The 16,574-nt window shown below is 35.8% G+C and overlaps 1 protein-coding gene across 1 annotated transcript in view; it reads right to left on the bottom strand.

The window, feature by feature from the left end:
* LOC140926431 (uncharacterized) overlaps nucleotides 1-16,574 on the bottom strand; it is a gene marked incomplete at its 3' end in the record, with an annotated part of 67,874 nt that overhangs the window by 3,987 nt on the left and 47,313 nt on the right. Inside the window, exons 8-11 of the mRNA XM_073376172.1 lie at nucleotides 16,441-16,515; nucleotides 15,935-15,997; nucleotides 11,492-11,597; nucleotides 10,969-11,082 (exon numbers count right to left, since the gene is read on the bottom strand). Of these exons, the coding sequence (XP_073232273.1) occupies nucleotides 10,969-11,082; nucleotides 11,492-11,597; nucleotides 15,935-15,997; nucleotides 16,441-16,515 (358 nt within the window). The remainder of the gene's footprint in view (nucleotides 1-10,968; nucleotides 11,083-11,491; nucleotides 11,598-15,934; nucleotides 15,998-16,440; nucleotides 16,516-16,574) is intronic.

Raw genomic sequence — 16,574 nt, 5'->3', positions numbered from 1 at the left:
ACAAGTATAGGAATGTTTTTTAGCATCAATTTAGGTTTCTGGGAAACTGCCCACCTACCCCACCCCTAAGCTAACATTAACAATTACTTCTCACCTAGGGCAAAATGTTGGGAGGGGAAGATGAGAAGTTTGAATTATTGCAACTATGGAGCTTGAGATCGGTCAAGTAAACTATCTCTTGTCGTCTAAGAAAAAAAAAAAAATTTTCCTCCCTTTTCAGTATTAATCCTCTTATTTCAAATGAGGCGTTTTCTGCGCAACGCTTCTTGAAAACTCATGAGAGGTATGTTGATATCTTTAAATTAACAATGCGAAACTAATGTGAAGCCGGAAGTTTCATTCGAGAGGGAAAAAGCTACATAAAAAATATAATAGCAAAGTTTCAAAGTAATTATTTTACACTTTATAAAATTCCACAAATAGAAAATTATTTTGAATAGGCCAGAGTACCAAAGTTTGGAAAACAAATCACAAAAGTGCCCACAAAATCACGTGATTTCTAAGAAAAACGAGCCGCATTGTTTTGTACTGATCTTGAGGTGTTGTTTTGTGGGACCAATTTCTTTTTTTTTTTTTTCTAACTGAATTAATTCGAAATGAAATGATTGATGTCTTATCTAGCCACTAGAATATGAAATTCTTCGTCTTGAAAGTGCTGTTACCACCTGTTTTGAAATTGGCAGCCTGAAGTTTTCCCAAAAGAACAATTATTCATTTTTGACAATAGTTTCCGTCTCAATCTTCCGATTTCTCTCACGCCTCTTTACAAGTTATCTCTCATATGACCCTCCGTCTGAACGTGTTAAAGGATGTTTAAGTAATACGAAACTCTACGTTATCTTACACAACTTGGGCTTTGAAACACGAAACGTTGGTTGGAATGCAATCAATTGCCTCATCATAGGCTGATCCGTGTGTAGATTAAAGGAATCCTTGACAGATAGAAAGATAATTTTTTTTTAAAGCTGGTTTAAGTTAGCATTTGTTGTTGGCTCTTGATCAGTCACCCTGCTGCCTAACTAAAAAAAGGGCTTATTGTTCCCATTATGATTACTAATGATTATTAATGATTACCCCATTAGAACAAAGGAAGTGAAAACCTTTGTTGGTGTGCTTTAGTGAAAGTATCCAGTTGGGAAAACGAAGCCACGTGGCATAAGCTTCATCAATCGCTTTCGTACACACGAGAGTGTGAAAAAACGTAGCGCCCTAAAGATGGCATACTCTTGACCTAGTAGTTGGAACTTGTTGTTGTATACAGTTCATAATAAACTCTTAATCCGTAAACTCAGTGCCTTCTCAAGAGAGGTAGTAAGTTTTTGACATGATTTCTTCATGTTTATTTTTTGTTGTTTCCTATCTCCTTGCCAACGATCGAACTACATGTCATCCATCAATGCTTAAGTGGAAATGTAAAGACACCTTAACAGCTGTATCTCGGTAGCTAAACCTGCAGTACCTTTACTAGTCATATCTGCACTCACATGCAATGGATAACTTCATATATAGCCTCTGGTAAAAAATAAATCTGTGGAAAATATTAAAATGTATGTTGTATTTCTACTGGCAACGCTCTCTCTCATTGTTCTGTCGAAAAAGTGATAACAGCGAACAGAAGGTTCCAGATCGATCCAAGAAAAAGAGTCTGTACGAACTCAGTCAATTGAAAACTATTTACCTTTTTAGAAAATTCCGATTCTTTTCTCACTGAGTTCTACCCCTTTCTTCATGGTTTTTCAAATAATTAGTTATTAAAGGAATGCTGCTCGTTTCTCAAGATATATATCAATCCTTTAATGATTTAACATCTTCTGTTAAAGGCATTGTAGAAAGTACAACTGATTCGCTCTACTCTCAATCGTAATTTGCGTCACTCTGAAGTTGTAAGCTATTGTGGTGGTACTATTTTTATCCATCTGCACTTTTTTGTGAACCTATACAAGGGCATAATTGGAGGCCAAGATTTCGGATGTATTTCGGATTTCTCGCCGGCGTCTAAAAACGATTCACTTATTGGCGGATTTTCTAGTTTGAACGTATAACAGTATAATCTATAATCTCGGATTTAAGCATCTGCAACGCAAAACAGTCATTTCATGTTACTCCTCCGATACTTTGCAGTTTTATATTTGCTAGTAAGGAAAAGACCGCTTAGTTTCTAAAGAAATTTGCTTTTCAAGATCCACTACTCAGTTAAAACTGGGGCGTGGTGTGAATTTGTGACGTTCCCTATATTTACCACGCGGATCAATTCTTACGGTTTCAATCAGTAAACGATCAGGCGCTTAATTTGACTCGCTGAATAAAATAATTCGTCCTTCCTCTATCTCTGACACTCACAATTTTTGTCGTCAAAGAAAGTGACGGTTAAGTCATTTCGAGGCAGAAATACTGATTCCATGGTTTAATTTCCGCACATTTGCTAGTCTTGCATGTGTACTGCGTGAAACTCTTCGACCCACAGTACCAGTGCAGGCTTGCAGAGGTATCTTGAGGCATTGAATATAACTTACCCTGTAGCACAGAGGCCAGCAGAATGATCACGATCCAAATAGCTCGCATCATGTCGAAGAGGCCACAAACTGTGACAAGGACTTTAGTGTCAGAGATGGATCAGTAATTTGTATTCCCTGCGGCAAAAACTGTTGTTTGTTTCCCGCGATACGGGTGATGGAACGAACACTGAACTCTAGCCTTCATAAACGACGATTTTCAGTATCTTCTCTTGAATTCGTTTTGGTACGAATGCCTTTCTGGCTTTATGGCGGATATAATTCATTTGAATTCCTTTCTGTTATTAAATGTCATTTACATGACGAATATAATCTTTGCTGTACACGCGGCTATTGTTTCGTTGTGCCTCATTGCGGAAGTGTTATTGAAAATATGAACTCTGACGTACGTACCGATCGAGATGCACACGCAGTTTCAAAGAAAATGGCCTTTTACCCTTTTGATATGCCTCCTGGTTTTGAGTTTCAAAAGATTTACATATGCGCGAAATCCAGCTGAAGCCACGGGCGCTAGGACGATTATTACATTTCTTTTCTCATGCGCTCCGCAGTACTTTCTATCATCTACTGTAACTGTTTATTAAATTGCAACGTGCAATGTAAGTTATAAACAAAATATTCAGACTTTTTAAGTTATCGAGTAATGAGATCAGTAAAACCGTGCTGAACCTTCTGATGTTTTCATTATTAGGCCTACTCTGGGACCTTAACTCGCCTTAACTCGCCTTAACTCGCAACTTGAGATTATGTTCAAATTTCCTTATCTCGCCTTAACTCGCCTAAACTCGCATTATCTCGCACAAACTCGCCCAATCTCGCCACTGCCAAGTGGATACCAATTTTAATATCTCATACTACTCTCAGTGTAATTTCACAATTACTCCATAAAGGAAAGACGCCAAAGAACACAAATTTCAAAAGTTTAACAGATAGTGATTTTTAAAGAAAAACAGGGTTTTTACCTTTAAAAAAATATGTAAAATATGTAATTGACCAATCCCACCCTTCTGGAATTCCAATAGCCTCTGTGGTAAGGGTATTTCACCACTAAAGATTCGATGAGGTTTTTTCTTACTTAACATTGTCATGCCTTGGAGTCACAACTGGGCTGTCAATGGAACTACCAGGAACAGCCTGAACATGCACTAACTCGTTGCCTAATGAAAAGGCTTCAATGCTAAACATGGCAGAAATTCCAGAGGCATGGGGTCACGGGGTCTAACAAATCCCACATTCACTGTTTGTGTTTTGGTCCACAAAGTAAGTGACATTAACTAAAAGCACTAACAGTGAATCCACGAAAAAGTTTTCATAAAATAGTTTAAGTTTTAGTCTTACACTTCTACACAAGACAAAGAAACACTCTAAATTCAAGATTGCTTTGAATCTCTCAATTGAAGAAAAAAATATTCTCCTATGATTTGTTTCTAATTTTTGGCTTAAAATAAGAAATCTCGAATTTAGAGTGAAATACAAAAACATAATACCAGAATATCAAATTTTTAGTTTTAAGCTGGCTAATGATTTACAAAAAAAGATACTTGTAATGGAAAGTTTAATTACTTTGCAAATATAATGCATGCAAGCTGTTCATGACATATGAAGAGTAGTAGCATACGTATCATCCTATAATCTGATGAAGCTTAATGAGGATTCCAGCTGACAATCATCAATGAAAGGCTAGGATGTAGCCAGAATCGAGAATCCTTTAAATAGTCCACATACTGATTGCAGTCCATATTTCTTATAAATAATTCTTATAAATATTTACCTCGTAATAGAAGATCTGTACATTGGTTCAACGTGACATCCTGTATGGCCTACATTGTATTCAGACTGGCAACCATAACCCAGGCATGATTCAGAAGACTTGTTACATTTAGCCCTTAACTGAATAAAGGATTGCTAAAGGTACAATATTTTGCATTGATAGCCAACTTCGTTCGCCATCTTTGAAATTACCCAGAAGATACTGGTAACTCGTGTCTTCCCAGGGCCCCCTCGCTCAGCCTATTGTCCTCGATATGCTTTCTGGGTAATTTTCAAGATGGACGGGAAAACTTCTGAAGAAAAGGAGGAGAACTCGCGCAAAACTTTTGATGTTAAATCGAGAAGTTTGGAAATGTATCACATGCAGGTAAGCTAAGCTAAAGCCTTTTACCCTTGCAACGTTAACTCTATAAAAGCCTTGTTGATCCCAGTCCACTGGCAAGTTTTAGGTTGGAAGCTTCAATGTGGCGTACGTGACATAAAAACACGCACAAAACGCCTGAGCCGGTGATCATTTGGTAAAAATGCGAAGCAGGAAAGTCAGAAAAGATTCATCAGTGACAACTCTTAAGAGTTTGGAAGACAAAGCCGATAGTAGAGAGTGTTTTCTTGTTAATCAAGTTAAATAAGGTATAGTCCTCTGCACAACTATTAACACTTTCTGACATTTTGTAAAAAATAAGTAAGCCTAAACAGAAAATATGGTCTGTTTTGCTAGGCTAAGAATGATCAAGAGTTTACTATCAAGTTAACTTGATCCTCCTTTCTTTTGTAGAAATCAAGGTGTCTCTCACAGGATTGTCCAAGTTTAAGGAGGGAGTTTCTAAAATATGGGAACTGCTGTCTTTGCGAAAAGGCATCAGCCTTCATTTGCAAGAAATTAGAATAGATTATCCGAGGAAACGAAAAGGCAATCATTTCTGGCAGTGAAAACAAACAATTGAGCTGGACTCCAAGGGAAACCATCAGTGACGTGGAGAGAATGGATCAAATGGAAGACTTAAAGATAAGTCGTAATTTTCAAGGAGAAAGAAATTTCATTTCATTTCAGTAAAATTGATTGTGGCATAAAAATTTCCTCAGCTGAGTTGTATTTCGTCAGCTTCCCCGGATTTTTATACTAGTTCTTTGAAGAACATTGACACAGACTGCAAAAACTTTTTTTTTTTTTTCAATTCTGGAGTTAGTGATAACAATTGATGACATGTCATGTGATACCTATTATGCTCACCTGCCTATTAAAACATAGTGTTATTGATTTAAAAAAATAAATAAAATTAAATTAAATATCCTACCTGTGCTTATACTACAGCTACATTTTTTTTTATCAATTCATGATTGTTTTGTTTTCATTTTTTTTCCTCACTACTGGTAATTTATTACTCTGCCAAATAATTATATAGCTTTAATAAATAATATATGATGATGATGACAATGATTATTATTATGATACAGCCACCAACTGGTCTAGTTTGGAGTCTAAATGCTATATAATTAATAAAGAACAGGACTCCATATCACTAGCATATCCATACTTAAGCTTGTCCAATTAGGAAAATATTTCAGTTAATAAATTTAAACAAGATTTGGCTTCATTCAACTTTGGAGCTCATCTGAAATTTTTGGTTTAATTTTTTCGTAATTGGACAACATGGAGCCTACTATATATATAAGACATACAAAGATGCCAAGGCATCTTTATATGTATGTTACTAAAGCATATTATAAGTTTTAAGCCTTATAACCTCAACATAAGATGGATCATTTTCCCTTAACTCGCCTTAACTCGCCTTAACTCGCACAAACTCGCAACTAATAGGCGAGCTCAATTTTTCCTTATCTCGCCTTAACTCGCCTAAACTCGCATTAGCTCGCACAATCTCGCGGCGAGTTAAGGTCCCAGAGTAGGCCTATTATTTACTTAACTAACCATTAAAAGTTCTTAATGCGGCGGCTCGGGTTACATGCTTAATTCCTAAGTTTGCCCATATTACTCTGGTACTCAGGGATCTTCATTGGTTGCCAGTGAAATTTAGAGTAGAATTTAAGATTGCGCTTTTAGTTTTTAAAACGTTGAAGGGACTGGCGCCACAATATTTATCTGAACTACTTGTTGTAAAGCCTAGAAGCCTGCGGTCTGATTCTGAAACATTGCTTGTAATCCCTAAGGTGACACGGAAGACTTTTGGGGATCGAGCCTTTTTCCATGCTGGACCAACAGTATGGAATGCTTTGCCATCTAGCCTTAGAAACTGTAGGAACATTGACTCTTTTAAAGAACAGTTGAAGACTTATCTTTTTAAGAAAGCTTTTAATTTGTAATTTTATATTCTTATTACTATTATTATTTCCGCCATCTAGCCTTAGAAACTGTATGAATATTGACTCTTTTAAAGTACAGTTGAAGACTTATCTTTTTAAGAAAGCTTTTAATTTGTAATTTTATATTCTTATTACTATTATTATTTCCGCCATCTAGCCTTAGAAACTGTATGAATATTGACTCTTTTAAAGTACAGTTGAAGACTTATCTTTTTAAGAAAGCTTTTAATTTATAATTTTATATTCTTATTACTATTATTATTTCTGTCCATTTATTTTCTTGTACATATTGTAAAGCGCTTTAGAATATTTTAATAGTTAAAGCGCTATATTAAATGCAATAAATTATTATTATTATTATTATTATTATTATTATTATTATTATTATTATTAGTGATCAGCAAAGTAAACAGGGAACTAGATGAACGTCTATAAAGCTCAATCATCGTTGCCGCGATTATATCTCCTTTGTCCCGACAATATTTTTAATTTTATTTTTAAAACGGCAGGTGCGTAAAAACCTCTCACGCATCTCATGATATCTTGCGAATCCAGAACCCGGATCCTTACATTGCATGAAGCGTATAAGATTACTCCGAGCACATTATGCATAGTTTTTACGAAGAAATTTTACAGAAACTAGATCGTAGACCGAAGTGAGTTCAGCTAGAAGAAGACTGTTTTTGAATCTCAACCGGTGTCGATCACTTCAATTCACCAGTGAACTGCTCAATGATCTCTACAGGCTCTCTGTTGGCCATTCATATAAATCTCTTGGACTTTACTTTCGCTTAGTACTATTTCTTTTTTTGGTATTTTTAATAATTATTTATCATGGTTACAGCTACTTCAATTCTTGAATTTTGATGTCAGGCACTCGTATAATTACTGTCATAGCGTTCACCTCCCCAGGGCCGACATCCTTCCGTTAAGATTAAATTTTCCCCAAAAAACTTTGTAACAAACAAACCTTATGTCTAGATAATTTCTCTCAGTAAATGCTATGACAATGCAAAGCAAACACTGATTTGCTATGATGGTAAAAAGGTTTTGACTTGCAGTCTAGCGATGGACTTCAGTTTGATTTCAAACGCTTTTGGAAGTTGAGAAAGTGGGCAATATACCTGACTCAAGTCTTTAAATTAGCGCCATCGCTTCAGGTTAAATGCCGGTTAAATGCGTATTCTGACAGAAGAAGCGAGATAACAAAAATTGGAAAACTGGACCTACCCTTTTAAGATTCGTGCGCAAATAGTTACCATATAGACGGACACATGTCTTTACGGCCGCACTAGATTTAATTTTAGTCTAAGTGCAAATCTGAGGAGAATTGTGCCTGTGATGATGAAAGCACGATTTTTGGCACAGGGATAATACATATCTGAAAAATATTTTTGGAATGGTAGCTGTAAATCAACGATGGTATTATATATTTCAGTTTTCATCCTTCGAGAAAACAATAAAGAAGTAACGTCGTGATAGTCAAAATGTTCTTAAGGCAAAACATCACTCGCTCATACCTTCAAGGGAAGAGTCTTCGCCATTTTAAAATAAAAGAAAGCGTTATGTGAATTTTGCACTCAGGGAAATTTCGTAGCGTTTAAGCGAAGTACATCTACAACTGTTCAGCCTAACAGTTTTTCAAAGTTGATCCCTGCTGCTTACATTTTCAAAAATAATGCTCAGGAGACATATTATTTGTTTGTCTCGGATCTCTGATTTTGTCATTTACTTGTAATTTCCTTGCTTACTTTAAGTTCCATAGCGATTGAGGGTGAGTGATTGGCAAAATTAAACAAAATGAACTGGAATGCCGTGACACAGCCCCTTTAAAGATTTAAGATTAAGATTACTTTCAGTGCTTTGGGACAATATATCAGTCACTAACAGCAATGTAAGTATTAGGTTTTATCTTATTTCAATGAGTTTAAAATGAGATTGGATTGTTTTTTTCATAGCCTGGAGATAAAGTTAAATTGAGTTGACTTTTTTAAAATAGAAAGTTCTCTATCGCTTACTCCAACAGGTGCTGTTTAACGTTTTTCAGTATTTGTTTAACAATCCTGAAAAAAGAAAGAAGCTATGCAGCTGGGAAGCCAACTGGACCTCACGGCCAGAAGCAATGGTGGCTTGCAGAGAACTTTTGAGGTTTGGTTGCAAGAAAGGTTGCAAAAAGAATTGGAAATGCCCAAAGGCTGCTCTGCAGTGCACAGCTGTATATTAATGTGGTGGACAATGCACTGAAAATTAGGATTTTTCTTGCTGAAACAGCATTGAATTCTATGCTTTCTATTACATGTACGTAGCTTTTATTCACGGTGGTAAGGAATTCGTTGAACGAAAGTCATTATTTTTCCATTTCTGAAGTGGTATTTTCAAAACAGCAGGGCTCAGTTGTTTCCCCCGAAGGACGATTAGATCGATTAAATCGTAAAAGTAATCAATAATAAGGTCAGTGCAAAAAAAAAGAGGGCTCGTGGATATTAAAACTGTTCTCCCTACATAAGGATAGACCCATTTGAAGAAACTGATACCATCCTCAGTTAAGGGCATATCAGACACTTTGGAAATTAATACGTTAATCTGTGAAACTTTGAGTATATATATTTTCTCATTGCAAAGAAACATGTTTTAAACTTGTTTTAAATATTCCGTCGTAATAATTTCTTTTAGTATATACTAAAACAGTGGATAGTGTTTTTCGCGCGCTCTGATTGGCTACTCAATCAGTGAATATCCTGCACTATTCACTGATTCACCTCCAGTTCCTCGGAGCGAGCGACGCCAAACTCGTGTAAGTTGCAAGCAAAATGCCTTCCCGGTTTGCTGCCGTAAACAAACAAAGAAATTTCACAACTAATCAAGCAAGCTCTTTCCGAAATACACGAAGAAGGTGACTAAGTTCGGATTGGAAGTTTTAACAGGTAAAGCTTTGTCTTTTTGACACGAATTTATCGATAAAACCGGTGAAAAAGTTTTTTGTTTACAAATGCAAATGAAGCTTAAGTCTTGCTTACTTTATTTAGTTGAGTTGTTCATAAATAAGCTTAAAACTAAATTTAATAATCTTTTTTTATAGAATGATTTTAAATACAAAAAGAATTCACTACTCCTTTTGAAGAAATTTCCCCGCAAGAGCTAAACAAATGCCTTCAAAAGTTTTAGTTGCCGGCAAGAAAAAGCGACGGCGGCGGCCGCCCGGTCATTACGCGCCAAAATTGTAATAGTTTGCAACAGTATTTGAGTTAAAAATCGTCCTTTTTGTGCTCAATTATCTCACTGTTTTAGTATATACTAAAACAATTATTCACCTCAGTGTCGGTGGCTAGTCGTGGATATTTACCTCACTGCTTCGCAGTTCGGTAAATATCCAGGACTAGCCACCTCCACTTCGGTGAATAATTGTTATTTAATACCAAGGTTCTGCAACCTTCAGTTATTTGAACACGTCATGGCATGAAACTACCTCAGTAGCCTGGGAATACAACCTCGGCGGGGAGCGATGAAAGACGGCTACTCCTCGTTATATTGGCAGGCTGCTACCTCAGTAGCTTCCTAGAAGCTTTCATTTAATTAGTTCACCACGCGAAAATTTTGTTAACTTGAGATGAAGCTGTATCCCGATAGTAATCTAAATTGGATAACAGATACACAGACTAGATAGAAGATTTAAGAGCGGATTACAATTGGGGTGTTTTAAATTCTATTTAGCCATAATTGTTGGCTAATTGTTTGTAAATTCAAATAATAACGCTCACGAAGCGGAATTTCTTTCTTTCTTTTTTCTTAAATAATCCAAATATTAACCACACCCCTATAGGTAAGATAGGGCAGGTATAAATTCTGACATTACTTGGAGTTTCTTTCCTAGTAGAAGAAAACAGCAGCAAGTTATTTTCTATAGGCTGAAAACTAAAGAAAGCAACCAAAAAGCATTTGATTTAGAAAGGTATTTATGATTTTAATTGAAAAACCGTTCAATATTGCACACGGGTGTAATTAGAAAAATGCTTTGTACGTATGGAAATTCGGCTGATTAGTTGCGTTCTATTGCATTCAAGCAGGTAGTTACTTCGACGGAGCGCGAAGTAAAGGTTTCGCACCGCCCAGGAATGGTTGCCTAGTAAACAATGGCCCATAGCATAAATACGAATTAATTTGCCTTTTTCCTTGTATACAGGAATGCTCTTATTAAGTTTTAAAAGAGGTTAGGAAACTTGCATCTGCAACTTATGCAAAACGACTTTTCCAAAGGAGCGAGCAAGGTCGTGCACCGATTAACTTGGAATACGATTACCATTCACTGTTCAGTGTTAATGCGAAAATCTCAATCCTGGTAAAGACTTGATTTTTAAATACTTACTATTTGAACAATTCTTTCCTACAAAGCCAGGCACGCAAGTGCAGTTGTAGTCATTCACTCCGTCTATACATGTTCCGTTGTTTAGACACGGGTTTGGATAACAATCATCCGTGTCTTAAGAAAAAAAAAGGACATGGTAAGGATTGACGACAATAAAATATCCATATCTACAAGGAACACATAATTATACAAGACTAACTTGTCGCATCAATTGAAGGCATTCAGGTTTATTCCACATGGGCACTCCACACGGGAAATTCTTTTAAAACTAATCTTGCCCAAATTAAGAATGGCCATGGCATATTATGAATTAATTTGCCTTTTTCCTTGTTTAGAGGGATGCTCTTATTCAGTTTTAAAAGAGGCAAAGAAACTTGGATCTGTAACTTATGCCAAACGACTTTTTCAAAAAGAACTAGCGAGGTCGTGCGCCGATGTACTTGGCATACAATTAACATTCACGCTGTTCAGTATTAATCTGAAAATCACAATCCTTTTCAAAACTTAATTTTCAAAGACTTACTATTTGAGCAATTCTTTCCTACAAAGCCAGGCACGCAAGTGCAGTTGTAGTCATTCACTCCGTCTGTACATGTTCCGTTGTTTAGACACGGGTTTGGATAACAGTCATCAGTGTCTAAAGAAAAAAAAAAACATGGTAAGGATTGACGACAATAAGACAACCATATCTACAAGGAACACGTAACATAACATAACATGACATAAAACTTTATTTATAGTCGAATTTTAGAGTAGCTAACAAGCTAATATCTTCGTAATTATACAAGATTCACTTGTCGAATCAATTAAAGGCATTCACTTTTATTCCACATGGCCACTCCACCAGGGAGTGTTGTATAATTACATTTTACTGTTTATTACCTAGCTTTTTACAAGTTCATAATTCAGATTTATGTATTTTTTTTTAATTTCCTTATTTTACACTTATATAAGGCGAAGAGCCCTACAATGGATGTACTGATTTTTTAACCGTTATCATTATTATTATTATTAAATTCTTTTTAAAACTAGTCTTGCTCAAATTTAAAATGGCCATAGCATAAATATAAATAAGTTTGAATTTTTTCTTGCATAGACGGATGCTCTTAATAAGTTTTAAAAGAGGTAAGGAAAGTTGGATCTGTAACTTATCCAAAACATCTTTTTCTAAAGGAGCAAGCGAGGTCGTCCGCCGCTGTGCTTGGAATACGACTACCATTCACTGTCCAGTGTTAATCCAGAAATCTCAATCCATTTAAAGACTTGAATTTTAAAGACTTACTATTTGAACAATTCTTTCCTACAAAGCCAGGCACGCAAGTGCAGTTGTAGTCATTCACTCCGTCTATACATGTTCCGTTGTTTAGACACGGGTTTGGATAACAATCATCAGTGTCTGAAGAAAAAAAAGAAAATAGTAAGGATTGACGACAATAAAATATCCATATCTACAGGGAACACATAATTATAAAAGATTCACTTGTTCGCATCAATTGAAGGTATTCAGTTTTATTCCACAAAAGCACTCCACACGAGAAATTCTTTAGAGACTAATCTTGCCCAAATTAAGAATGGCCATGGCATATTATGAATTAATTTGCCTTTTTCCTTGTATGGAGGGATGCTTTTATTCAGTTTTAAAAAGGGTAAGAAAACTTGGATCTGTATCTTATGTAAAACGACTTTTTCAAAAGGAACTAGCGAGGTCGTGCGCCGATGTACTTCTAATACCATTAACTTTCACTGTTCAGTATTAATCTGAAAATCTCAATCCTGCTAAAGACTTGATTTTGAAAGACTTACTATTTGAGCAATTCTTTCCTACAAAGCCAGGCACGCAAGTGCAGTTGTAGTCATTCACTCTGTCTGTACATGTTCCATTGTTTAGACACGGGTTTGGATAACAGTCATCAGTGTCTGAAAAAAAAAAAAACATGGTAAGGATTGACGACAATAAAATATCCATATCTACAAGGAACACATAATTACACAAGGTTGACTTCTCCCATTAATTGCAGGGACTCAGTTTTATTCCACATGGGCACTCCACACGGGAAATTCTTTAGAAACTAATCATGCCCAAATTAAAAATCGCCATGGCATAAATATGAATTAAGTTCCGTTTTTCCTTGTATAGAGGAATTTCACTATTATGTTTTATCAGAGGTAAGGCAACTTGGATCTGTAACTTGTGCAAAACGAATTTTTTAAAAAGAGCGAGAGACGTCTTGCGGCGATGTACTTGGAATACGATTACCATTCACTGTTCACTGTTAATCCGAAAATATCAATCCTGGTAAAGACTTGATTTTTAAAGACTTACTATTTGAGCAATTCTTTCCCACAAAGCCAGGCACACAAGTGCAGTTGTAGTCATTCACTCCGTCTGTACATGTTCCATTGTTTAGACACGGGTTTGGATAACAGTCAGCAGTGTCTGAAGAAAAAAAACAACATGGTAACGATTGACGACAATAAAATATCCATATCTACAAGGAACACGTAATTATAGATGATTCGCTTCTCCCATCAATTGAAGGCACTCAGTCTTATTCTACATATTCACTCCACACGGAAAATTCGTTAAAAACTAATCTTGCTCAAATTAAAAATGGCCATGGCATAAATATGAATTAAGTTGCCTGTTTCCTTGTATAGAGGAATTTCCCTATTAAGTTTTTAAAGAGGTAAGGAAACTTGGATATGTAACTTATGGAAAAAGACTTTTTTAAAAAAGAGCGAGCGAAGTCGTGCGCCGATGTACTTGGAATACGATTACCATTCACTGTTCACTGTTAATCCGAAAATCTCAATCCTGGTAAAGACTTGATTTTTAAAAACTTACTATTTGAGCAATTCTTTCCTACAAAGCCAGGTACGCAAGTGCAATTGTAGTCATTCACTCCGTCTGTACATGTTCCGTTGTTTAGACACGGGTTTGGATAACAATCATCAGTGTCTGAAGAAAAAAAAACATGGTAAGGATTGACGACAATAAAATATCCATATCTACAAGGAACACATAATTATACAAGATTGACTTGTTCGCATCAATTAAAGGCATTTAGTTTTATTCCACAAAAGCACTCCACACGGGACATTCCTTAGAGACTAATCTTGCCCAAATTAAGAATGGCCATGGCATATTATGAATTAATTTGCCTTTTTCCTTGTATAGAGGGATGCTCTTATTCAGTTTTAAAAACGGTAAGAAAATTTGAATATGTATCTTATGTAAAAGGACTTTTTCAAAAGGAACTAGCGAGGTTGTTCGCCGATGGACTTGTAATACCATTAACATTCACTGTCCAGTATTAAACTTAAAATTTCAATCCTGGTAAAGACTTGATTTTTAAAGACTTACTATTCAAGCAATTCTTCCCTACAAAGCCAGGCACGCAAGTGCAGTTGTAGTCATTCACTCCGTCTGTACATGTTCCATTGTTTAGACACGGGTTTGGATAACAGTCATCAGTGTCTGAAGAAAAAAAAAACATGGTAAGGATTGACGACAATAACATATCCATATCTACAAGGAACACATAATTATACAAGATTGACTTCTCCCATCAATTGAAAGGACTCAGTTTTATTCCACATGGGCACTCCATACGGAAAATTCTTTAGAAACTAATCTTGCCCAAATTAAAAATGGCCATGGCATAAATATGCATTAAGTTGCGTTTTTTCTTGTATAGAGGAATTTCCCTATTATGTTTTAACAGAGGTAAGGAAACTTATATCTGTAGTTTGTGCAAAACGAATTTTTCAAAAAAGAGCGAGAGAAGTCGTGCGCTGATGTTCTTGGAATACCATTACCATTCACTGTTCACTGTTAATCCGAAAATTTCAATCCTGGTAAAGAATTGATTTTTAAAGACTTACTATTTGAGCAATTCTTTCCTACAAAGCCAAGCACGCAAGTGCAGTTGTAGTCATTCACTCCGTCTGTACATGTTCCATTGTTTAGACACGGGTTTGGATAACAGTCATCAGTGTCTGAAGAAAAAGAAACATGGTAAGGATTGCCGACAATAAAATATCCATATCTACAAGGAACACGTAATTATAGAAGATTCACTTCTTCCATCAATTGAAGGGACTCAGTCTTATTCTTCATATGCACTCCACACGGAAAATTCTTTAGAAACTAATCTTGCTCAAATTAAAAATGGCCATGGCATAAATATGAATTAAGTTGCCTTTTTTTCTTGTATAGAGGAATTTCTTATTAAGTTTAAAAACAGGTAAGAAAAACTTGGATATGTAACTTATGGAAAACGACTTTTTTTAAAAAGAGCGAGCGAAGTCGTGCGCCGATGTACTTGGAATACGATTATTATTCACTTTTCACTGTTAATCCGAAATCTCAATCCTGGTAAAGACTTGATTTTTAAAGACTTACTATTTGAGCAATTCTTTCCTACAAAGCCAGGCACGCAAGTGCAGTTGTAGTCATTCACTCCGTCTGTACATGTTCCATTGTTTAGACAGAGGTTTGGATAACACTCATCAGTGTCTGAAGAAAAAGAAACATGGTAAGGATTGCCGACAATAAAATATCCATATCTACAAGGAACACGTAATTATAGAAGATTCACTTCTCCCATCAATTAAAGGGACTCAGTCTTATTCTACATATGCACTCCACACGGAAAATTCTTTAGAAACTAATCTTGCCCAAATTAAAAATGGCTATGGCATAAATATGAATTAAGTTGCCTTTCTTTCTTGTATAGAGGAATTTCCTTATTAAGGTTAAAAACAAGTAAGAAAAACTTGGATATGTAACTTATGGAAAACGACTTTTTTAAAAAAGAGCGAGCGAAGTCGTGCGCCGATGTACTTGGAATACGATTACCATTCACTGTTCACTGTTAATCCGAAATCTCAATCCTGGTAAAGACTTGATTTTTAAAGACTTACTATTTGAACAATTCTTTCCTACAAAGCCAGGCACGCAAGTGCAGTTGTAGTCATTCACTCCGTCTGTACATGTTCCGTTGTTTAGACACGGGTTTGGATAACAATCATCAGTGTCTGAAGAAAAAAAAAATGGTAAGGATTGACGACAATAAAATATCCATATCTACAAGGAACACATAATTATACAAGATTGACTTGTTCGCATCAATTAAAGGCATTCAGTTTCATTCCACAAAAGCACTCCACACGGGACATTCCTTAGAGACTAATCTTGCCCAAATTAAGAATGGCCATGGCATATTATGAATTAATTTGCCTTTTTCCTTGTATAGAGGGATGCTCTTATTCAGTTTTAAAAAGGGTAAGGAAACTTGGATCTGTATCTTATGTAAAACGACCTTTTCAAAAGGAACTAGCGAGGTCGTGCGCCGATGTACTTGTAATACCATTAACTTTCACTGTTCAGTATTAATCTGAAAATCTCCATCCTGCTAAAGACTTGATTTTGAAAGACTTACTATTTGAGCAATTCTTTCCTACAAAGCCAGGCACGCAAGTGCAGTTGTAGTCATTCACTCCGTCTGTACATGTTCCATTGTTTAGACACGGATTTGGATAACAGTCATCAGTGTCTGAAGAAAAAGAAACATGGTAAGGATTGCCGACAATAAAATATCCAT

This window comes from Porites lutea, chromosome 2 (genome assembly GCF_958299795.1).
Source record: "Porites lutea chromosome 2, jaPorLute2.1, whole genome shotgun sequence".
Taxonomy (NCBI): domain Eukaryota; kingdom Metazoa; phylum Cnidaria; class Anthozoa; order Scleractinia; family Poritidae; genus Porites; species Porites lutea.
This window is presented reverse-complemented; position numbering and strand designations above follow the sequence as displayed.